The 24,339-nt window shown below is 36.2% G+C and overlaps 1 protein-coding gene across 3 annotated transcripts in view; it reads left to right on the top strand.

Annotated features, from left to right (window-relative positions):
* Positions 1 to 24,339, top strand: part of LOC137044569 (arginyl-tRNA--protein transferase 1) — a 102,786-nt gene that overhangs the window by 20,433 nt on the left and 58,014 nt on the right. For 2 of the 3 annotated variants that reach the window (XM_067420627.1, XM_067420625.1), the window contains exons 6-8: positions 731 to 936; positions 10,647 to 10,775; positions 19,452 to 19,484. In XM_067420627.1, coding sequence (XP_067276728.1) covers positions 731 to 936; positions 10,647 to 10,775; positions 19,452 to 19,484 — 368 coding nt within the window. Of the gene's footprint in view, positions 1 to 730; positions 937 to 5,930; positions 6,060 to 10,646; positions 10,776 to 19,451; positions 19,485 to 24,339 lie in introns of all 3 variants that reach the window. The other variant, XM_067420626.1, reaches the window with a different exon arrangement.

A 24,339-nucleotide genomic window follows, 5' to 3' on the forward strand; every position in this document is an offset into this window, starting at 1 on the left:
TGAATAAAAAAATGCATAGTAATACATAATGTTCTTTGTAAAAAATTCAATAGCGTACAGATGAAACTATTAAAGTTACACAAGTTGATCAGTCGAGCAGTTGATCGTTTGTCTTTTTGTAGTTTGAATAACAAATGACTGCGGTCCCTTTAAGATAACGGACGCATGGATCCTAAACACTGTTCCTGTTACTCATTCTTCATTTCTTCATGAACTGTTTGCGACTGTGTTAACGTTAATACTCTTCCAGATGTGCACTGATAGTTCTTTGAGTGTATTTGACCAATAATAAGCTGGAAAAATAAGCAAATGTTTGCATTTGTATCATGTCAGAGGCGGCTTTATTACGGTAGGCTGTGTGTGTGCGCTTCAGATGTGAGCACGAAATCTGCGGGGATTAGTAGAATTAATTTATGTGCAATCCCGCGCGAAATTCAGACCGTTCACACACTAACACTAACACACTGTCATGAGGAAAAAGTCCAGCAGAATGTGCGTTCGCCGTGCTCAGAGGTTAACCGGGCTGAGTGAGAATATGCCGGTGTGTGTCAACTCACTTTCGGTCGGAGAGGAGAGCGCAGCTGATATCGATACTGTAAAAACTGAGAATCGTATCGTTTCAGATATTCCAGTATCGATATATATCGAAATATCGATATTTTTGACAACACTATAAGAGAGTTAATCAACTCTCAAATCTCTTCTATTATTGTTGTCGTCTTTATTCTAGGTAAGGGAGCCGACCCCAACAGGCCTTTGTGTCGGAAAGCAAAGGACATCAGGAAAGAGAGACGACTTCAAAAGGAGCAACAGAAGCAGCAAGAAACTGTGTCTTCTCCAAGTCCAGCCCAATCAAAATCTTCATCTAATCAGCCCAAATCATTGGAGGAATTCATTACGGAGTCCTTACCCAATGACCCGCAGCACCGTTTAGAGGTAAGTCATGAATTTGCTTGTGTGTAATTCTTTTTTTCGGTCAAGTAACTAAACTTGCCAAAGCAAGAGAAGATGCACCAATAAAAATTGACCCTGAACCATTCTCAAAAACTGCAACAATCACACACCGGCTTGAGTATCTTGGGTAAATATTCCAGGCCATTCTCTACACAAACAATCCTCTCCTGCTTTTGCTGCGATTGCTTGGGTGAAGTCAGCATGGGTAAACAGCCAGTGTTTTTGCGTTCTAAGCAAGTCTTTATGAAAGGCCATCTTATACCCCAAACGTCATTGTCCCTGGAGACAGCACTGGGGCGATTCATCCCTCAATTAGCTTGCTGACTGGATTGATTTGATTGACTTCAATATGTCATTCAATTATTTTAAGTGGATAGCAGTCAATGTCACTGTCATCTGAACAAGGTTAGTGGATCACTTTAGAAACAATACATGATCAAATCCTCTGCATTTACAGACTAAAAGCAAGTGGTTGTGCACAAAAACTCTTCTTTTATGATTATGAACTTTCTCATGCAAACAAACAATTTGTGCATGTATTTATTCAACAATGCAATTTCCGTGTCAGATCCTTGTGTCGAAATATAAACCGTCAGAGTGTAGTTTGATGCTGGTTAAACTCCATCCTTGAAGTCTGTTTGTTACCACTTATCTCTCTGGCACATGATGAAAACGAAAGCTATTAAAGCAGTGCGTGGAGTATCATACGTTTCCTTTCCAGACGTCTTTTTATCGCTTGTGAAATGGGGGTGTTAGGGCTAATTTCTGTAAATCTCAGTTGTAAGGGTCGTTAAGCCCTCGGAGAAGGACCTCAGAGACACCCAGCCTAATGAGTTGTTTACATACAGCCAATCAGACACGTGTGGAGTGTGTTTTATCACACACACTACAATCTAAGTGAAGCACTCATTGTTTGACAGCGAAAAGATTACTTTAAGAAACCTTGGTACGGTTTTACCTCTAGCCTTACCTTGGGCTTTTGATGCGGAAACCCTTATGGGAATATTCCGGGTTCAGTGTTGAAAGAATAGTTTTCCCAAAAATTTAAAAAAGGTTGAGCTCTCTTCTATGGAAGCTTGTTTCCACCACAGAGTAAGACATTTTAAAAGACATTTTTGCAACTTTTTATCTCACAATTGCGAGTTATAAAGTCAGAATTGGGAGAAACAAATTCAGAATTGTGAAATTTAAAGTTGCAATTAGCATTTTTTTGTTTTATTCTGTGGTGGAAACAAGCTTCCATAGCACTTTCTTCTGTAGCATACAAAAGGGGATGTTAGCAATTATTTTCCATGCAGTAAAAGTGCAATGATTTTAAATGGCAAGCTCCAAAAAAGACACAATAAGTACATCAAATCACTTCTAATCTTCTAAAGTAATTTAAGTCATTATTGACTGATATTCCCCATCTTCGCCTCATTGTATGGAAATTTCAGTTTCATAGTATGGAAAAAGACTGCATGGAATTTCTGTCTAAAGTTTTCTCTTTGTGTTTGGTGAAAATAATAAAATAATACTACAAGGATGCATTAAATTCATCAAAATTGACATTTAGATTTCTAATCAAAATAAAATATGATGCAGCTGTTTTCAACATTGGTTATAATCATAAATCATGTTAGAATGATTTCTGAAGAATCATGTGACACTGAAAACTGGAGTAATGTTGCTTAAAATTCATCTTGGATCACAGGAATAAATTATACTTGAAAATATATTATTGTAAGTGCTTGACTGTGACCTTTATTTTTTATTAGTTTAAAAAAGTGATTAATCAAAAGATTTTCTGTTAAAATCATTATTGTGCTTTCTCTCTAGGTTAACTTGTACTGAACCCAGAAAGTTCCTTAAAAAGGTAAACGTGCCTGTGTCTTCTCAAGATAAATTATGATTGAATATGGTTATCAGAATCCCCCACTACACCTGCAGAGGGCAGTAAAGGCACATTATAACTTTCCCCATGCTCAATATCTTTTCACATCTTAGTTTGTGAAGCCATTACTTCTACCCTTTCACCTCCCATATAATTTGAAATCTCTGAGCTGTTTTGACAGCACTGCTCTCTCTTTGTCTTGGTTACTCCTCAGACACTTAATCAAATATCCACATCTCAAGAGAATCGGCCAGCAGATTAAAAGTCTTTACTTATGTTGATCTGAAATAAAAGTCGCAAATATCTTCATTAACTTGGCCAAGCAATAATAAGAGATTATTCATTGCCGGCCAAATAAAATAAAATTGAATCTAAATCCCCCAGTCATGCTCTTCTGGGGAACTTGTGAACCATAAGCACCTCGTCCAATGAAAATGTCTCAGTGAGAGGTCCTTTAATTAGGAACAGCTTCGCCAGGCAATTAAATGTTTTTTTTGGAGGAATGGATTTCGATTTGCCGCCTCAATTCTGAGGCCAGTTTGTCCTTGTGCAAACACTGATGATCCTGTTAGATGTCAAGCTCAGTTTTACTAATCAAACATAACATCTGATCCCACAGTTAAATGTTTTAAACTTATGTTAGACTTCTTACACCCTTATACAGCAAGTGCATCAGTTTGTCTGCAGACTGTTACAGAATGACTGGACTGTCATGTAATTTAATGATAGTGACCTGCATTTTGTAAGTGCATATGCTTATTTGAATTATTCACCCTCATGTCATTCTAATCCCGTATGAGAATCAGTTATGTTTGGTATTATTAACCTAGTGTTAATGCATCTTTATGTGCCAAATTTAAACATGTATAGCTAGCTTGCTACTGGTTGGATTAATTTATATACATATAACTACTTTTGAAAATAAATAATCCTTTGAAATTTAAATCATAACCTAAAGTATTGAGCGTTGTTATAGCTTTTCATAATTTCCTGTGTTTGACTATGGTTGTTAATGTGATAATGAAAGCCAGTTTAACTGTGCCTAGAAATTCCGGACGTTTCCTTTGTAACGTATATAAGGAGACACTTAGAGACTGATTCACTGCAGGTCTGTGTTAAATCATTAGTGCAGGAAGTCATGTGTTCTTGTCTTCTCTACAGTTTGGATTACTTGGAGGACCAGGAAGTGGTTCTTTATCAATGAACAAAGTTTTTTTTGGACTGTAAAATTCTGTTGAGAAAATGCACATCTAGATGCATTATATTATGCACTTGATTTCTATAAATTTTATTAGTGGGTGAATCAGATTTAATGTTTTGGGCCATGCATGGCAAGTCAAGTCAACTTTATTTATCTAGCACTTTTACAATGACGATTGTTTCAAAGCAGCTTCACAGTGTTAAATAGAACAATATTACAACAAAATTTTATTCGGCTGTACAGTCCTTCTGGAGAAAACAGTGATGTTATCAGCTTATTTTAATTTATCATATAGCGACAATGTTAGCAGATCAGTATTAAAGTTTATACAATTAATTAAGACTTAATAAATAAATTTTATTTGGATATTTAGTTGAAAAACTTTCAGAATTTATTTTGCTTCGAAATGTTAGAAATGTTAGTATGCATCATAGAGGGTACATAATATGTTAATACAAAAATGTTTTCACGAGTCTCACACATAATCTATAAAGCGCTGCTGAACTCATGCTGAATATCACCCAAACAAACAAATGCAGTAATATGATGAATATGTCTCTTTTGTGTTTTTTTTTATCTTATTTTTTTACACTTTCATAAAAATTTTCTTCATCAGGAGATTTACTCATATACCTGCAAATCAGTGGTCCTTATGCTTACTGCTGCTTACACTCCAACAAATGAAAAAAAATATTTATAAAACTGTTTAAAAAAAAAGATAAATTAACACATAAAATATTTTTTTTAATGAGATTTACTTATTTATATATATATAAATATATATATATATATATATATATATATATATATATATATATATATATATATATATATATATATATATATATACACACTTATGTGTATGTACAGGTGTTGGTCATATAATTAGAATATTATCAAGAAGTTCTGTGAAACTTGTAAATTATATGCATTCATTACACACAGACTGATATATTTCAAATGTTTATTTCTTTTAATTTTGATGATTATAACTGACAACTAAGGAAAGTCCCAAATTCCGTATCTCAGAATTAGAATATTACTAAGGATTTTACAAAGAAAGGATTTTTAGAAATCTTGGCAAACTGAAAATTATGAGCATAAAAATGCTCATATTGAACCTTTTTACAATATTCTGGTTTTCTGAGATACTGAATTTGGGATTTTCCTTAGTTGTCAATTATAATCATCACAATTAAAATATATACACATTTGAAATACATCATTATGTGTGTAAATGATTGAATATAATATACAAGTTTAACTTTTTGAATGGAATTAGTGAAATAAATCAACTTTTTGATGATATTCTAATTATATGACCAGCACCTATTTATGTATGTATGTTACATTTCTTTCAAATCACTTTTTCCCCCCAAAATGTTCATACTCATTTTCATCACATTTCCATGTTTTTCAGTTATTGCTAAATTATTATTTTTGTAATCTGCATACTTTTTGTATAATTCTGTATACAATTTTTTACACAATTTTTTTGCTGTTACATAGATTGAGATTTGGATGTTATTTGGACATTACTTAAATATAATGTCATAAGTGTCACAATGCATAAATATTTAAATTATGAAATGTACAAATTATGTTTATTTTCTTTTATGCCAAATATGATTTTATGTTTCTTATCTTTTAATGTTTTTTTCTTCCTTTTTTGTAACAACATGTTCTTGACCTGTTTGAGATGAGATTAGATTCACCCGTGTGCTTCAAAGAGAAGTGCATGTACACCTTTTTTTAAATTTTGTTTCCATTCCAAATCATAAGATGTTCCATGCTCACGGTTCTCCTACAGCGCTGTACTATTAACCTTTTCTTGGCTTGTTTCTTGGAAAGAATCTGTCATTTTTCTATTTAACCCTCTGATGCTCATTCTCATATTTGAAGGTGAGGCTAGTGCGCTCCAGCCCTCCCAGTCCACAGTTCAAAGCTACATTTGATGCCTCATACCAAGTGTACAAACTCTACCAGATGGCCATTCACAAGGACCCACCTGACAAACCTACCGAGAGCCAGGTCAGGGGATCCAGGGCTGAGGGGCTCTCTCTTTCTAGCCATTGAGCACATTTGATATGGCCATGCTCCTACTTTGATCTCCAAACCAAATAATATTTTAAGGATTGTGACATCAGCTTACATTTGTGTATATAAGACGTTCGACAAGAATGGGGGATGCATATTTGATGCATGGGAGGGAAAGGTTCCCAGATGGGTGAAAATGTGAGGTAGAGAACACGTGCACCTGTAAGCAAAAAAATCGCAGTGCACTGATTTTAATGAGCAGTGTTTTAAAACGGCAGTGAGGAGGAAGAAACCAAAAGCAAGCAGACAGGAAATGAGGGAAGGCTAAAGCAGCAAGAAGTGAAATAAATGGATATAAGCCATGGAAACTCTGCGAAACAGTGTGAATCTAATCCTGGAAAGAGGGCGAAAGAGAAATTGCAAGGAAATGAGGAAAATGCTCCTATCCGCACTGTGTGGGCAGTGTTTCTACAGGTGCCCGTGTAAAACGAGGAGTTTGTTGCTGTTAAGATGTTTGGGTTCTTACACAGTTCTTTTACCTCCTCTTTCCTCTTGTCAAGCCAAACAAGGAAACCAATTTTAGTCAAAAAGCTTCTTGTAGGTAGTGGACATTCATTGAATGTTCTGTTTGTTGGCTTTTGCTCTTGATATGCCTGTGTAGTTTTCATACAGCATTAGGTTTTTTTTACAAAAATGTATTTAAAATTATTGCTCTTATTATGACTGTGGTATTTTATCACTGTTTATGTAAAGGTAGGAAGGGCGAGAAAGGATGAGCAGAATAAATAGGAATGATATTGGTAAAATGGAGCTTAAAGGTTTAGTTCACCCAAAAATGAATATTCTGTCATTAATTACTCACCCTCATGTCGTTACAAACCCGTAAGGCCTTTGTTCATTTTCTTTGATGAAATTTAAGAGCTTCCTGACTCCTCCATTTTAATTATCACTTTCAGTGTCCAGAAAGGTAGTACAAACATTGTTAAAGGTGTCATGAACTGGCTTTTTAATTTTTTTATGATTTTTTCTGAGGTGAACTAATGCCTTTTGTGTGGTTTTTACATTTAAAAACATCATAACTAATAAGTAATAGGCTATTTTCTACACTGGTTTTGAGGCTCTCTCCAAAACGCTGGGTTTTGATGGGCACTGGAGACTTGGAAGTAAATGTCCACTGCTAGGATTAAATAAGATTTGCATATTTAATGAGCTTCAGCTCCTGTCATATCTATGCCACTGTCAGTTCAGTTCACATGATGGAGAGACTGTTTTGAGAGCAGCTACCGGAATGATTGAAGTACGTCTTTATCAAACAAACAATGATTTATACACTTAAGCAAAACGATCTATAACAATGCAATACTATTACATATAAAAAACACATTTTACTCACATAAGTGTGTTGCACCATTCCTCCTGTCAGATCCAATATAGAAGAATAGCATTGTGAGATTTGTTTACAAACAATCCCGCAGTGAAATGAAGTAAACACCAGTCTCCTCCATGTGAGCTGGAACTTGATTAAAAATAAAGTTCAACCACACATTCCTAATATTAGGATCAAATGGAAGCTAATGCAACGACTGTGTTCTTCCACAACCAGGAATAGCTCAATATCTTGCAATCTTCTTTGGCATGTTTATTGCTGCTGGCTAGCGTGATCCGATGAGTCGATGGGCGAGGCTACTGAATTACACCTGCTTATTATTCTGTAGAGGAGTGTTTCGTCAGTCGATGACGTCAAGATGCGAACACGATCAATTCCTGTGCCTGGTGTCTATAAAAGCTTTTTTCTTTGGCCAACAAGGACATTTTCAGCACTGAAACTTACAGGATAATCTTATATTACCATGACCTTTTATATATCAAAAGCTCAAGGGAAAGTTGATTTCTCAATTCATCACCCCTTTAAAATAGTTAATGTGACGTCCATGTGACTTTAACCTTTATGTTATGAAGCGAACAGAATACACAGTTTATGCAGTTTACATTGGTCAGCATGCCACGAATGGGGCCTGGTGCTCACTTGAACTGCATCGGCCAATGGTAAGCCGGCGTTTTGGCATGGCTCTGATGTAACTGAAGCACTGGACTGTGTTTACTACATCAACAGCATGGGAAACGGACACAGACGTGAAGAAATTGTTGAATAAAGTCATTACTTTATTGTAATGATATACTTTATTGCGCACAAAAGTATTCTTGTCACTTCATAACATTTAAGGTTAAACCACTGGAGTCACATTGAATGTTGTGAAACTACCTCTCTGGACCTTGAAAGTGTTCATTAAATAGCTATCTATGGACTATGTACTAACCCAAACTTACCCAAATCCCAAATCCTTTACATAAGCACCACAGCTTAATGTGTCAAACACCTGAACTATTCTGAACTCTGACTATTCTGCAATTTTCTGTGGGAAATTTGAGTAATTTGTTGAGTAATGTGAGAAATTACGATCCATTATCATCATCAGTGTTTTCTGTCGTAGCACCGAAGCTGAATCAGCAACGCAACAACTTAACGGTTTCATAATTTATCATATTTAGCAGCTTGTCTGAATGTAATGTGATGAAAGAATGGGCAGACTGGGCACTAAGAAATGCATAATGAATGAGAAATGTGCACTTTGCTAGTTGCATGATGTAACAAACATATGCTGTGATGTTGTTCTATTGATTCCAGACTCGCGAATGGCCTTTTGTACTGTAATGAGAAGGTCAGACTGATTTACAACTGATCAATCAGTTGGAGACATGTTTTTGTCGCTCAAATACAACCAGGATCTCAACTAGGATTGTGACTGAAACACATTTATAAAATGCAACTTGAAAAACACCTTGTCTTTCTTGAACAGTTATTTTACTAGATTAAAGCTGCGAATGGGATTTTTGCTTTGATTTGGTCTTATACAGTACTTCAATCTTTGGCTTTTCTTAACTTCTGTGCGCACTGAAGTATGTCAGGGTATTCATGCCTTACTGCTGATTTTGTTGTGCTCAACACATTGGAAGAGGTAGAACAAGCTTCGATTGGGCTTTTTTTGTCAAGGGACCAGTACTTATTCCCCAACATGAAGTGTTAACCTGTAATTCCTGAGGTTCATTGATAGTCTAGGAATGTAATTTTAGACCTTGAGCAGAGCTTCACGGCTTCAGTGCACCAGCCTCACCTTCAGAACCCCCCCACCCCACCCTCAAACATCTCTGACTTTTAATCAATAATGCACATTCCCTTTCCTGTCTTACTCAACTCTGAAACACACAGAAAGTTTCTCTGTTGCTTGAATTTAAAAAAAAAAAGTGGTAGGAATGATTTTTTCTGGCTTTTAAACCATAATTTTGTACGCAATGGCTGATAACATACCAGTATGATGATCTACATAATATATTTACATGTGCTTTATATCTGTACGTTTCAATGTGTTTTAGGTGCATCAGAACATTATAATACAAACCGTTTAACAGATCACAAACTGCTCTCTTCTTTAAAAATATGGATAAAGAGATTATACTGTTTGAATTTTATAAACTGTCATATCATAATTATGCCCTAATTACATCCGATATCAGCCCTAATCAAACTTTTTAATCACTAATATTAACCAATATTGGTACCGACACCTCGTTCATCACAACAGAAAACTTTCTTTAAATGGTTGGAAGCAATTCTGAAATGCTTAAGTAAATTGTAAGACAGCTTGGGAATGTTGTTCAATTTTATTTTTGGGTTCATATTAACTCTTTATTTAAGAAGATGCAATATCAATTCTAAGAATCTTAATGCATATAATTTTTAGGTCTCATTGTTCCATTCTGACCCACTTTCATATGCGAAAGTGATAATGTGAACTGTCATAGATGTGATTTATTACTTTAAGTATTCAGTTGCTTATTTGATTTACTGTTGGATCATAAACAATCCATTCAGTCGAACAATATAAAGGTTTAGACCGAAATGTGCAAAAATACAGAATGAGACCAAGATTTTCTAATTTCATATAACAAACCACATTCTTAAAAATAAAGCTTCCAAAAGGGTGTTTTTCAATGATGACGTCATAGAAGAACCATTTTAGTTCTTAAAGAACCTTTAAGTGAACAGTTCTTAAAAGAACATTTTTCCTTAGTGTGTAGAACATGGAATGGAAAGGTTCTGTGGATGTTAAATGTTTTGTCAATAAAGCACCTTTTTTTTTTTTAAGAATGATATTAAATAATTGTATTTGTTTAAATTGTGAAATTTGTGGATGTTGCGATTTAAATATGAATAAGCATTGCCTGTTAAGACCAGTGCCTGATATAGGTTACATTTCAAAGGTCTTATGAACAGATATTTGTAGTGAATATGAACCCAAAAACACTTGATATGTGATGTATGTTGTTTAAATCAATCCATTGATATATTTGTATTAACTATTTCCCTTGTCAACACATTTTACCCTACTTTCCCTTTCCTCTACATTTTCCTTTGTCCAATTTTTTCATGTCCCATTATCCTTCCGTCTCATTTATTCACCTGTCTTCTCCTCTTGGACCGTTATCCTTCCTTCCTCTAATTATTCCTCCATCACTCTGAAGGTGAGGCTAGTGCCAGTCAGCTTTGAGGACCCAGACTTCCTGGCATCGTACGAGCAGTCAGCTGCGCTGTACGCCCGCTACCAGATGTCCGTTCACGGTGACGATCCTCTTGAGTGTGGGGCAAGTCAGGTACAGACTTCAACATGGCCCATTCACAAATGCATAAAAACTCACAACTGACTAACCTCTGGAATGCATTAGCTTTTTGCTACACCTACACATAATCTGTGGTTGCAAAGCGCTGACCGAACTTCTGCTCATCCTCAGCCCTGTGTGTGATCATTTATGTGTTATTGGTCATAGTACAGAAACAAACTTTGACCCCCTCAAGCAACCACCCATAGTAAATAATGCATGTTTGTGACGTACAAGGTTTTAAATTGTTTAAAATAAATTAAGTTGATTTTTTCCACCCTCACTGCAAAAAAAAAAAAAAAAATTCCAAAGTAAAAAAAAAACCCTTTTTGGAGTAAAGTTTACAAGAAAATACTATTTCAGTCTTTCTATTCTAATTCAGCGATATTTTATTGGATTGTCCTGGAATTATTACAAGCAGAATGCTCTTTTATGAAGTTACTTCACTTAAGGACGTATTTAATGAGATTATGCCTGAAAAGGTTTTGGATTTTTTATCATATGTTAATTTAAAACATCTTGTATAATATGACTTGCTGTTTTGTTTTTTATTGTATTTATATGATATTTGTATTGTTGTAGTTTAATTTTTGCCATGAAAATAGCTTTGAATGCTCACATGGCATTAAATAAAATAATCTGAATCTAATTCAGCGTGTTAAGCCCCATTCACACCGACAGCGACAGCAACATTATCTCATTCATTTCAAAGGAGCGCTGACGACAGAATGTAGGTGAGACACGACAAAAGTTCAGAAATTTCCACTTTATACAAATGAGAAGCGAATTTCGCGAGCTAAAAGGAGTAGACTGTCTGTGGAGCTCACGTCACCGCCTCGAGTGCAGGCAAGACGGGACAGAGTTCAGGTTCAGGAGCGATTTTACTGTTTTATGTAATTTTACTGTAACCACATACATGGATATAATGGGTGAAAAAGAAACTATTTGCAGTCTTAGTGAGTTTGATTCATACATTAATAGTTTGTGTTGTTATTTATATGATGCAGTGAGCTGTTCAGCACTGCTGCAGTTCATATTAAAGTTTACCCTGTATTATGTTTATTATTACAAGAAAATAGATTTTGTCAAATTCAAATGACATTTTAGTCATTTTTGACTAGTATAAGTGAGTTTGTTGATAGATTGGTTGTTAATCCAGTCAATGATTTTATGTGCTGCTGTGGTTTATATAACAACACTCTCCAACAGCAGAATGTTAATTCTTTTAAACCTAATTCCTAGTCAAATTAGAATGATATCTTAGTTTTATATATCACTTGGGATTTCCGTTTTCTAAAGAATTGGCCAGATGTGCAGTCGACCAATAACATTAGAGCGACAGCACTGGGAACGCCCACAAGCATCTCACAGTACAGAGATTAGAGACATAATGTCACTGGCAGTGTAAATGGGTCTTACTTGCCATTTCTTTGTAATTATTTTTAAAGTTTTGTAATTTTGGAGTGAAAAGGGTTTCAAAGTAAATCTTACACCAATTCTTATTTAGTGCAATAAGGGCAGAAAATAAGCACAGATTCAGTGTGGCTCGATGTATTCTGCACAATGCTTCTGTTTGTATTGCTGTACTGACCTGTGATGGGCAAAGTGGCTCCTATGACAAGGTTAGGCATTCTGTCCTTTCTAGGGTCACATGTCACGTCCTGTTTTTGCTTTGTTTAGATGTCTTTGGTCTGTTGCGTTCATATTTCTGTTAAAAAAGCACAAGAGTTTGCTTGTTTGGTGCGCACTGTAGGGTTCAGATGGCACACACACTTAACCAAATGAAGCGCACTAACAGAGCAAGTGTGAACACACCCTAAGAGTTTTGCACGTAATGTTGTGTCTATCTATATTCATTTGTGTCTGATGTCGTCAGTGTATATTGCACATTGAAAAGATTTTATAATTATATAGTACTTGCAGAAATATTTTGCAGTGGCCTTCATTCGAAGACTTGAGCATTGTCTGGATTGGCTAATAATTCACCTGTGTTTTGTTAGAGAGTAAATTAGGACTGACTGAATCTGTTGAGATGCAAGCGGTTAAAACTCCTGTATTGTGTTTTTTCAGTCTTAGACTGGGCCGGGCCGCATACACACACCCTGCTCTGTGAAACACAGCCAAAACTCAATTACAGGCCATAAAAGAAGCACCATTCAAAGTCTGGGAGTTTGTAGAGAATCTTTTCGTTATTAAAACGCTGTCAGGAGGACAAAGGGAGGCAAATCAAATTTTATATAAAGAGTGATTAAAAAAAAAAAAAAAACTCTGGTGGTTCAGCTACACTGAACAGTGTCAAACCAGGTCATGAATATGTGAAAATATATGAAAGTGTGGTTTCTTCTTAAAGGGGGGGTGAAACACTTAGTTTCAGTCAATCTCATGTCAATCTTGAGTACCTATAGAGTAGTATTGCATCCTTCATATCTCCGAAAAGTCTTTAGTTTTATCATATTTATAAAAGAAGTATGGGCTGTACCGAGTCTTTCCGGAAAAAACCGAGCGCCTGGAGGCGTATCGTGTGGGCGGAGCTAAAGAATGACGAATGTGCACAAAGCGATGACGTTCTCAAGCGTGGAGAAACCCATCGCTATCTCAGCTAATACAGATAATGATCCACAATCAAATCTGAGGCTGAAATAAATTGAACAGGAGAAACGGCAACATCAGGACGTCCGTCTCTGTGGTATGTACTGTATTTAGGGGCCTTTGTGTGTCTTTACGCGCAGTTTATGAGGACATGATTCGGTTTATGGACTATTGTATGTGACTAGACCTTAGAGGTAGCAAGCAAAACGGTTTTGCACGTCAGAGTCAGACTAGTGTTATACAGAACAACAATGGAGTAAGTTAACCGTTAGCGCATTTGAATGACGAAGCACGCGATCGTATCGTTTACTGATGTTTACTCATGCGACGGTAGCCAATAGCAGAGACATTTGAAGTTGATTTACTCACCGGGTGCTTCCAAAGCAGGACCGAAACTTTATCGCTGGGACAGCTCTGTCAAAAACACACTTCTTTGGTATGATTTGGTGAAGTCCTGTGACAGCAGTGACCGTGGAAATCCACTTTGCGACGCGACTGAAGCGATGCCTTGAAGCTTCCCGTCATTTCTGCGTTCAAATCGGTTCAAATGCAGCGCTGCCTTCCCGGAATGCTGTGCTGAAGCGTTGAAGTCGCTCGACGTCACCCATAGGAATAAAGTGGAGCGCGGCGCGTCATAAGTATTCACGGACGACTGGATCTGCACCTGAGAGACTGTTTACAGCGTGCATTTCCTCTCTCTCCCTCTAGTTACGCGCGCGCGCACCCTTCCGGGAGAAGAGCCCGTACAGCCCATACAAGGACCTTCCGATCTTTTTAACGTCAAGTAGACCCATACTCGAAAAAAACTCGCCGAAACTTGTGAGAAACCGGAAGGAGTATTTTTAACACAGAAATACTCCATCAAACGTCCAACATTAGTTTTTGAAACTTTGTCTATGTTTAGGATGGGAATCCAAGTCTTTAAAGGTGTAAAAAGCTCAGTATGCATGAAACAGCATTTCACCCCCCCTTTAAATGAGGGTTTTGGGGTATGTAAAGGGAGAGGGGTTGTAGTGTTGAAGATGAACCTGATGTCTAAAATCACCAAATCATACATTCTTGGTGCTTTGAAGCAGCAATAGTATTGTATCATTGTGGTGTAGACAGCCTCATGTTCTGTACTCTACACAAATACACTACTGTTCAAAAGTTTAGGTAGTGATTATGTAAATATTTTTGAATCAAAAACTTTTTGATCAGTTTAATGACGCCACATTTTTGAAGGTAGAGTATTTGAAAAATGTAATCCCGATTGATGAACGCTAAAAGTTATCGGGTTGATGTGCGTGTTGATATTTGAAGGACTTGGGGGACGTTGTCCTGCTCCACTTCACAGACGATGAGTGGAAAGAGAATGTCAGAATGACAGGACACTCATTTATGACACTATTCAATAAGAAAAACAGCTCGTTTCACACATCATGTGTTATTGTGCTGTTTATACGTCATTGCACATGCATAGTACTCTCCAGTTTAGATTTTCAAACCGATCAGGGGGTTTACATATCCTCAAAATCGGATTACAAAAGAAATAAACCACCCCCTTCAATCCGAAATGAAATTTGAATCAGATCCGGCCAATTCATTCTTTACGATTGAAGTGGTTATATGTGACTTTTTCATTCCGGTTGTTCTACTAGTCCGATTACAATCAGATTATTAGGGTCCATGTACACGCAGCTACTGTTGATACTGAAACTTGTTAACATATCTGATGTAATGACAGAAATTAGAAAGAAACGGTCAACTTCTTGAAACTTCTTTGTGACCACCACAGTTTTGCACTTGCATTGTGTTGATTGTGCATTTACATTTGTAAACATACTATAGAAGCTCTTTTTAGCCTTGTTCGCTGTTAAGACAAGATGGTACACAGATGCTGAGGGTGAACTGGGTGTGTATCTACTTGACATTCTCAGTAACCTGAGAGAAGCCTTTGCCCCTCCTTTGGCCTGGAAACTGGCCCAGCTCTGCTAACAGCAAATGAATAAAGTCGTTAGAGCCATCAGTCTCCCACCAGATTCTTTCCTGGTGCCATAACAGAGCTCTATTTATAGTGCGGAAGGTGTGCATATGTTTGCATTAGCACAGCCTTGAGAGCATTATAGCCGAGACGTTGCACTCAAATATAATGAGATGTGTATAAATTGAAATGGGGACTTTCTTGTCTCTTACCCCATTCCCCCATCCATATTTTTCTTTCTTCATTCTTTACCTCCCCGTAGCCTTTGGTGGTGGATCTTACTCTGAAGAAAATGTTGCAAAGCTACTTTGGCTAGATTATTTTTCCTATCTTTGTGAAATGACATTGATTTATGTGAACTTACACTACCCTTGAAAAGTTTGGGTTGATAAGATGTTTTTGTTAAGTCTCTTATGCTCACTGAGGCTGTTTTTTTTTGGGGGGGGGGACAAAAATACATTAAAAACTGTAATATGGTGAAATATTACAATTTCAAATAACTCTTTTCTGTTTGAATATACTTTAAAATGTAATTTATTCCTGTGATGCAAAGCTTCAGCATCATTACTCCAGTCACATGATCCTTCAGAAATCATTCTAATATGATGATTTGCTGCTCTAGAAACATTTTTTATTATCAATGTTGAAAACGTTTTTATTTTTGAAAAAATTATTTGATTTGATTTTTGTAGTAAAACCAGTATACATTTTTTCTTTGATACATGGAAAGTTCAAAATAACAGCATTTATTTGAAATATAAATATTTTGTGACATTATAAATGTCTTTATGGTAACTTTTGAACAGTTTTAGTGCATCCTCGCTGAATAAAATTATTAATTTTAATAATTTTAATAAAACTTACTGACCCCAAACTTTTGAATGGTATCTATCTTAAAAATTGAATTCTTAACTTTACATCCAAGTCAGCTTTTGATGGTGAAGGTATACTTTTGGATGTTAAAGTAAGTTGTGGTGTATGTTTATGGGCTGATTAAGTAGTAACCTTAAGTTCATAATTGGGACACACACATAGGCAGGGATTTCTGTTGTTGTAGTCTAATGTATTGAGGCGTGACTGAGCTCCTACATGTGGCCCTGATATTTTTCAGCAAAACAAATCCTGTAAAAACAATATAAATGACATACTAACTTATTATATGGAGTACCTCTGGGAAGGAGAGGGGGAACACAAATCGATTCATACGGTATGTGTTTATTCTTACGAATGCTATCGTCTTGTATCTCAGACTTTCAGTATTAATGTATGCATTTGGCATTAAATGGTGCATGCCATTTTCCAGAATTAGCAGTTTCTCTTCATAACACTCAGCTTCACTTGAATATATTTTAATGTACAAGAATATTGTCTAGTTGAATGAAGTATGGTGTTATGTTATCACTTCTCTGACAGATGTAGGTTGATCTAAACAGCAGATTTCATGGTCCATTAAGGACTAACCCCTAACATTCTCCATGTTCTGCTTAATTTCAAATCCCTGCTGAGTCATTTCACTTCCTACTTTTGGTCTGAGTTCACCGTTTTGCTTTCACAAAAGGCCATTTTGGAATGTCTCAGAACAACATTGTTGAAGCCGTGGAGAAAGAAGCATGAATGCCTGTGTTTAACTTTTGTCATGTAAGATGAGTAGTTGACAAATACCAGTTTTTTTTCTTTTCTTTTAAACATCTACATTTCAAGGAGAAAAAAATGAAAGGGAGAACTTGACTTTTCCCCCCCACCTGGAATTGATTGAATTGCGCCTCTGATATGGTTGGTAGTTGTAGGGGAGATGTTGAGAAGAGGGGTTGGGGATGTTAGAAAAGTTATTTCGGAGACGGAACAAATTGATTTTCTTTTCTTTTTTCTTTTGTGTTTGTGAATAAATATATGTAAATCTGTGCATCCTCATCCTATCCAGTCTAAGTTAATAACCAAGCAGGGTGTTCACTGCCAGGCTCCAGGAGATCAGCAAGACTAATGGAAATATGCATGGCTGCGTTGCCCTTTCTCATAGAGCTGTTACCCACGGACCCCCACTGTTGAGCGCCTGGCAGCACAGGAGAGAGCCTTTGCCAGGTTTTACCCCCCGAGTGACTCACCGCATCCCTCTCCCATATCCCATCTTTCTCTGTTCCACTTTCCCAACAATACGGTTCTTTTACACAACCGCCACAAATTGAGCCTTATTGCAATAGAGCCATTTGTTGATTTAAGTCGAATTGTTTTAAGTTTACACAACACAGAAACAGTTCTCTGAAAATTGAGTATGTTCAAGAACATTGAATGCAAACAAAAATCATAAATTGCTTGGTTTTTGTATTTTTAAAACCGTTCTTGTTTCCAGATCCACATTCGCTGTTAGTTCTCTAAACATTGCAGATGCAAAAATTACCATATGGAGTTTGTAACCGCTGACTAATTCTCTCCAACCCTCTCGTTGTCCAATAAGCAAAGCTGTTCACTGTTGTTTTGTAGCATTTTAAACCACAGGAGCCTGGTTTTGCCAGATTACAATCAGATTTTGTGTGTGTGTGTGTGTGTGTATATATCAAAGATGCAGGGGATCAAATGTGCATTTGTGTGAGTTTGTTACGTGGAACCAAATGTCATTTCCTCAAATTTATTCTGATAAAGATCTGAAAGCAGCAAGTCTAATTGTGTAAATGTGGAAGTATTGTCATTTAGTTATCATATTGCCTTTCTCGCTCTCTCATTGGTTTAGGAAGTTTCACCATATTAGACTGTGGATAAGCAGTGACAACCAGCTGAAACAGCCAAAGCGCACATGCTATTGGAAAAAGTCCCAAAGATCATGGACCGTTTTATGGCTTTTTCATGTATTTCTGGGGTTGTGGTTCTGATCTGCTTTATCTCACACTTCCTACTTTTTAGTTGTTTTTAGGTGAACTCATAGCTGACAACATAAGTATTTGAGGTGTCAGGGTTTTCATTACATGTACAGGGTGCAGCAGCAAAATAGTTGGACGTTGTTCATTTTTAATATCATTTTGAGATGTCATGAGAGAAAGACGTGACAAAGTTGAGCAAAGTTAACATAATGCAAGATGGAATTCAATTTTGTGTGCCTTGTTGCGCGGTTGTCATACTTGTTTTGTGTCCTAACACGTATTGTGTATATGCAACTGAATGCAAGTTTTGGTGTCTTTTAGTTGTAGTTTGTAGTTTGGTTGGCTTGGTCCGGACCAAATTCCTCGTCCAATTAGTGATCAGCCATTTTTATCACCGAACCAAAAGGGGTCCGAGATGCATCTTTTCAGTATTCTCAGTCCACTTGTTTGGTGCACACCAGGGTTCAGAGTTCACACAGGTTCAAATGAACCACACTAACAGAGCAATCGAAAACATTGTCCTGTTTGTGACCTAAAGAAAGAAACCCATAAGTCAGTCATCGATAAGCAAATCAAGGCCATGACTGCTTAAGCAAAGATAATGTTCTTTAAAACCTCAATAAACATCTTGCTTTTTTCTGTCCTCTCTCTTCACAATGCTAGCCAGTTGCCACCACCTTGCTTTGGCCAAAACAAACTAATGACCGAACAGCTATTCATTTTGAAATCAAGGAAACGATATTAAATGTCTTACATCACTGTGATTACAAAAATTGCTATTGTGTGTGTTGTTAAAGAGCCAAGTTTATTTAAACCCTCTTAAAAAAAGCAGAGTTGAAAACCGAGTCAAATTTAAGATTTAAAGCATTGATTTGTTTGTTTGGGCATCGAGACCAGCCCAACACTGCAACATGCTGTTTGCAGACATGTCGTCATTAATCTTTTCACACTTTTCTATGTGCAAGATTGTGTGTGAAAGCAGACATTTGGGATCGTAGCTACATTTAAGCCTAGTCTGACATTAATGCAAACCATTACATTGACAACAGTAGAAAACTTGTGACGTGAGCTAAGCCTTAAAAGGTTTGGTGATGCAACAACCACATGAGATATTGGATAAAATGATACAAAGGCCATATCAAATGTGTTTAACTGTAGACATAAGACTGCCCACCAACTCTAACTGTTATCTTGTGTATTTCACTTTTTGTCATGTTGTTGAATTTAAAGTAACACTGTTCTTTTCTACTCCTTTCTCCTTTACAGTTTAAGAGGTTCCTCTGTGACTCTCCTTTAGAGGTAAGTCTTTTTATATTTCAGATATATAATAAAAAATGTCCTCTTTTGCCGAAGTCTTGGCCAATTTAGAGGATTTCTCTTTAAAATTGTACAGGTCCAGTATAGTCTTACACCAGATGATTTAATAATAATTTTCATTAGTTCCATACGCTTCTTAATCACACACTTCTTCTGTTTTTTTTTCTTTTCTGAACAACAAGCACATAATAGTTTCATAGTTTCCATTGGCAGTCATAAGAGTTACTTAGAAATTTGCACAGAACCTTTTTATACAAAATAAAAAAATCCATTTTGATTTTGAGGGAAATATGACTCTTATTTTTGACAGACATATATCCATATTAAACCTTAGGGTAATACCAGCTATGAGTAACAATGTTAATTTTGCTTAGTGGTCTATAGGAGCCTCATTGAGACAAACAACATGTGGAAATGGCTCTCTGAGTAACAGTGTAATTGTTGGGCTGTTTGTTTGTCATGAAGTGATGGAAAAAATTCAGTGTGTTGCCCAAACCAACCACATTTCTGTGCAGCATGGCATGGCCACACACAATGGGACAGGAACGCAAACAAAGAGTTGACTGTGATGTGAGGTTTTCCCTGACAGATGATCATCTCTGTCCTGTCCAACTGACATCATCAAGTGATCCCTTTGTGGGGTTTCCTTCATATTGAGGAGCAGACATTCATGAGTTAATGTGACTGATGTCGATGTTTGTGATGTTAAATTATGATGTGGTTAAAGGGCTTGGCTTTTCCATTCAGAAAAAAAAATCCTTTTTCAAAAAAGTACTGTGGCATGGCACAAATATTCTTTCACTTTATGCAAATGGTAGAGCACTGTTCAAAAGTTTGGAAACATTACTATTCATTACTATAGAAGTCTCTTATGCTCATCAAAATACAGAAAAACTGTAATATTATGAAATATTATTACGATTTAAAATAATGGTTTTCTATTTTAATATACTTTAAAATATAAAGCTGAATTTTCATCAGCCATTACTCCAGTCACATCAGAAATCACTCTATTAAGCAGCACAAAATGTTTCCAACATTGATGATAAATCAGCATATTATTTAATTCAAAACCTCTGATACTTTTTTTAAGGATTCTTGGATTAATAAAAAGTTTAAAAAGTACAGCATTTATTTAAAGAAATCTTTTGTAATAAAATATACTGTTCATATATGCCATTCAAAGGTTTGGGAACAGTAACTTTTTGATAAAAGGTGATAATGAAGATTTATGATTATTTAAAATAGATTTCTATTTTAAATAAATGCTGTTCTCTGTAACTTTTTATTCATCAATGAATCCTTAAAAATATTAAGCAGCAAAACTGTTTCCAACATTGATAATAACTGAATATCAAATCAGCCTATTAGAATTATTTATGAAGAATTATTTATGAAGGATCATGTGACACTCATGTTTTTAAAAAACGAAACTATGGTACTGCACAACTAAAATATTTGTTTACTGTGGTATTTATAGTGTATTCAACTTATTGTGTGTCCAACAAAACGAGGTATTACCATGGCACATGTCCTGAATGCAAGTTACATGAACCATAGTAGACATGGGATTCTTGTAAATACCAAGTGTCATGTGACATGGAATATATCTGATACATCACTGTATTTCTATTTTAATGTTTGTATAATATCAAAGTATTTATTTTTAGATTTATATTTATTCAACCTTTAAACAGAGCACCAATACTCATATTCACATTAATCTCTGTGATGAACATATGGGTGTACAGCCGGTATGTGTGTATTTTAATTTGCAGATGGCTTAAGCCTTTTATTTAACTTTGCCCAATTTTTTCCTAAAAAACGGGGGGGTGATGTGGAGAGAAACATATGCACCCTGCTTCCCCCTTTGTGCTAATGAAGATTGTTACCATTTACAGGAAACATGCTTTTATCACCTCGTCGAGGCTGTTAGCCAGACGCGCCTACATCAGTGCTGGTCATGTCGTATACTCACTCAGACTTTTTAGCTTACATTCTTTTTCAGACTTCCATTTTTAATTTAGTCAGCAAAATATACACTACCTTTCAAAAGCTGATTTTTTTCCCCGCATCATTCCTCCAGTCTTCAGTGTCACATGATCCTTCAGAAATCATTCCAATATGATGATTTGCTGCTCAAGAAACATTTCTGATTGTTATCAACTAACAGTCGCGTGGCTTCATATTTTTGTGGAAACCATACTTTTTTTCAAGATTCTTTGATGAATAGGAAGTTCAAAAGAACAGCATTTATTTGAAGTAGATACTGTATACATAACTGAATGTCACTTCCAATCTGATTTAATGAATTCTTTCTCAGTGGGAAAAAAAAGCTTACTGACTTTTGAATAATGTTGCGTTTTTCTCTTGTTTAGCTTGAGAATTGCTGTAATTATGGCATCAGTGGTCAAGTGTGGTGGTGGCTTGAAACTGATGAAGATGTTAAATTATTAAATTTTATTGCTATTGTACTATATGAAGGACTTTTTTTTCCCATGCACGGATAAACTAGGGTTCTGCGTGCAAATCTTAAAGGGGCAATTGGCATCAGGTGCAGAACCGCATGTGCTTGTGGCATATCCGTTCACTTAAAGATGCATGAACAACAACACTATTTGAACTTTGCCTGCAAAGTCAAAAGTAAACAACATAATTGTAGATTTGCTGTATTAGGCTCATTCACCTGGTTGTGTTTATCTAGGTGTGTGTGTGTGTTTGTTCACATGTGTGTGACATGGCGTGCGTGGCAGTGTGTTTTGCGTCACTGGCATGCCCTTCTGCTGATTGCACGCCAGTGTTGCATTTGTATGTCTGTTTCTGTTTGGCTTTTTTAAATGTCTTTTTATTGACCTGAAATGTCTGTCCTAAGGGGAAATGCTCGTTAACAGCGGTGTTGTGTAATTAGTCTTCAAGGTTTTATAGACCTCAAACCATACCCGTTTTTCCACATGCATATACACACATACTTGGCATACAGCGCTTATGGCATAGTTTTCCTTTATTTTCTAATTCCAGTGACAAGCAATACCAATTAGTCTTTAACTGTCCATGTCTCATCACCTTAAAAAAGACCAGCATGACACACGTCCTTATCTTAAGGATTGGACACAATGAAATCATTAGCGCATTAATAAACACTTGTCCATAATGTAATCAGAGCTCCACCTGCCTGCTTATATCCAGTACAGGCATTGCATCTGCGTTGCAGAGGGAGCCGTTCTCCGGACGGGAGTGTGCCACGCCATGCTCTGAGAAAAATGGCAGCCGTAATCGAGCGCTGCTGTTTCCACGTGGGGTTAAATGAGCCGTCACTGAACGCTGTGTCTAATGAGCGCTGTGTGTTTAGAGTGCCTGTGTGACTCGAATAACATTTGAATCCTGCTGCGTTCCCACTGCTTCTCTACGGCCCTCATTTGAGGAGTAATTCTTTGACATTTAATGCACTGAGGGAATAATCACTGTAGTCAATAAATAGGATGTAATATAATATGATGAGGGTATTTTATTTTCTATGGTATAGTACTAAACTCAGTCTTATTTGTATAGTGCTTTCCATAATGTACATTTGTCTAACTATACTATTATAATGTGAACCCAGGAATGTTGGGAAGCTTTCTCCATATAATACAGCGGGGGTTTCTAGAGAGTCCTTAAATACTGTTACTTTTTCATGGCTATCCAAAGTTGTTATGAACTGGCTTTTTAAGAAAAATTCATATTGTTGTCTGAGATCAACTAATGATGTTCGTGTGGTTTTTACATTCAAAAACATCATAACTAATAAGTAATAAGCTATTTTCTACACTGGTTTTGATGGGCGTGCCACACTGGAGACTTGGAAGTAAATGCCCATGGCTAGGATTGGATAAGATTTGCATATTTAATGAGCTTCAGATCCCCTGTCAGTCTGTTACTGGAATGATTATCTCGATCACAGGACTCATAAACGTCTTTATCAAACAAACACAATGATGTACTTCTTATCTTTACTTTACTTTTTATTGTCCCCTTGGGGAAATTTGTTTGCAATTGTTTCCACATGCGTAATCACAACACAACAACACACATAATACACAGAAGAGAAAAAAAATTAAAAATTAAAATACATCACTGAGACCAGCTCAGTAGTCACTGCAAAAATACTATTTTTCATTTAAAATTTTAACTGCTTGTGGCATAAAAGATTTTTTCCCCCTATTTTTAAAAAACACTGGTATTCTAAATCTGCGCCCTGATGGTAATCTCTCAAACTCATTAAACAGAGGATGCCTATTATCCAATATAATTTTCATTGCTTTCTTCCGACATCGTGTTTGATATATTTGTTCTAAGCCTGACAGAGGAATGCCAGTTAGCTTACTTGCAGTACTTACAATTTTCCTAAGTGAACTCTTTAGCACAACTGAGAGATTTCCATACCAGCAGGTAATACAAAAAGTCAAGACACTTTCAATAAAAGAGTTATAAAACAATCTTAATATTGGGACACGTACATTAAATGACACCATCTTCCTTAGGAAGTATACTCTTTGCTGTCCCTTTTTACACACAGCATCAGTCCATTTATCCCACTTCAACTTGTGATCCAAAACAACCCCAAGGTATTTATACTCATTAACACTCTCAATAGGCTCTCCCTTAATAGTAGTCACACTCATCAAAGACTCTTTCCTAAAATCAATACTCATCTCCTTAGTTTTTGCAATATTTAACTTAAGGTTTGAAGTGTCGCACCAAGAAATAAATTCATTTAAAACTGGTCCGTGATTTTCCTCATCCCCCTGAAGGAGACTAACTAATGCTGTATCATCAGCAAATTTAATTAGGTATCTCC

The sequence above is a fragment of the Pseudorasbora parva genome, chromosome 17 (assembly GCF_024679245.1).
Source record: "Pseudorasbora parva isolate DD20220531a chromosome 17, ASM2467924v1, whole genome shotgun sequence".
Classification (NCBI taxonomy): Eukaryota; Metazoa; Chordata; class Actinopteri; order Cypriniformes; family Gobionidae; genus Pseudorasbora; species Pseudorasbora parva.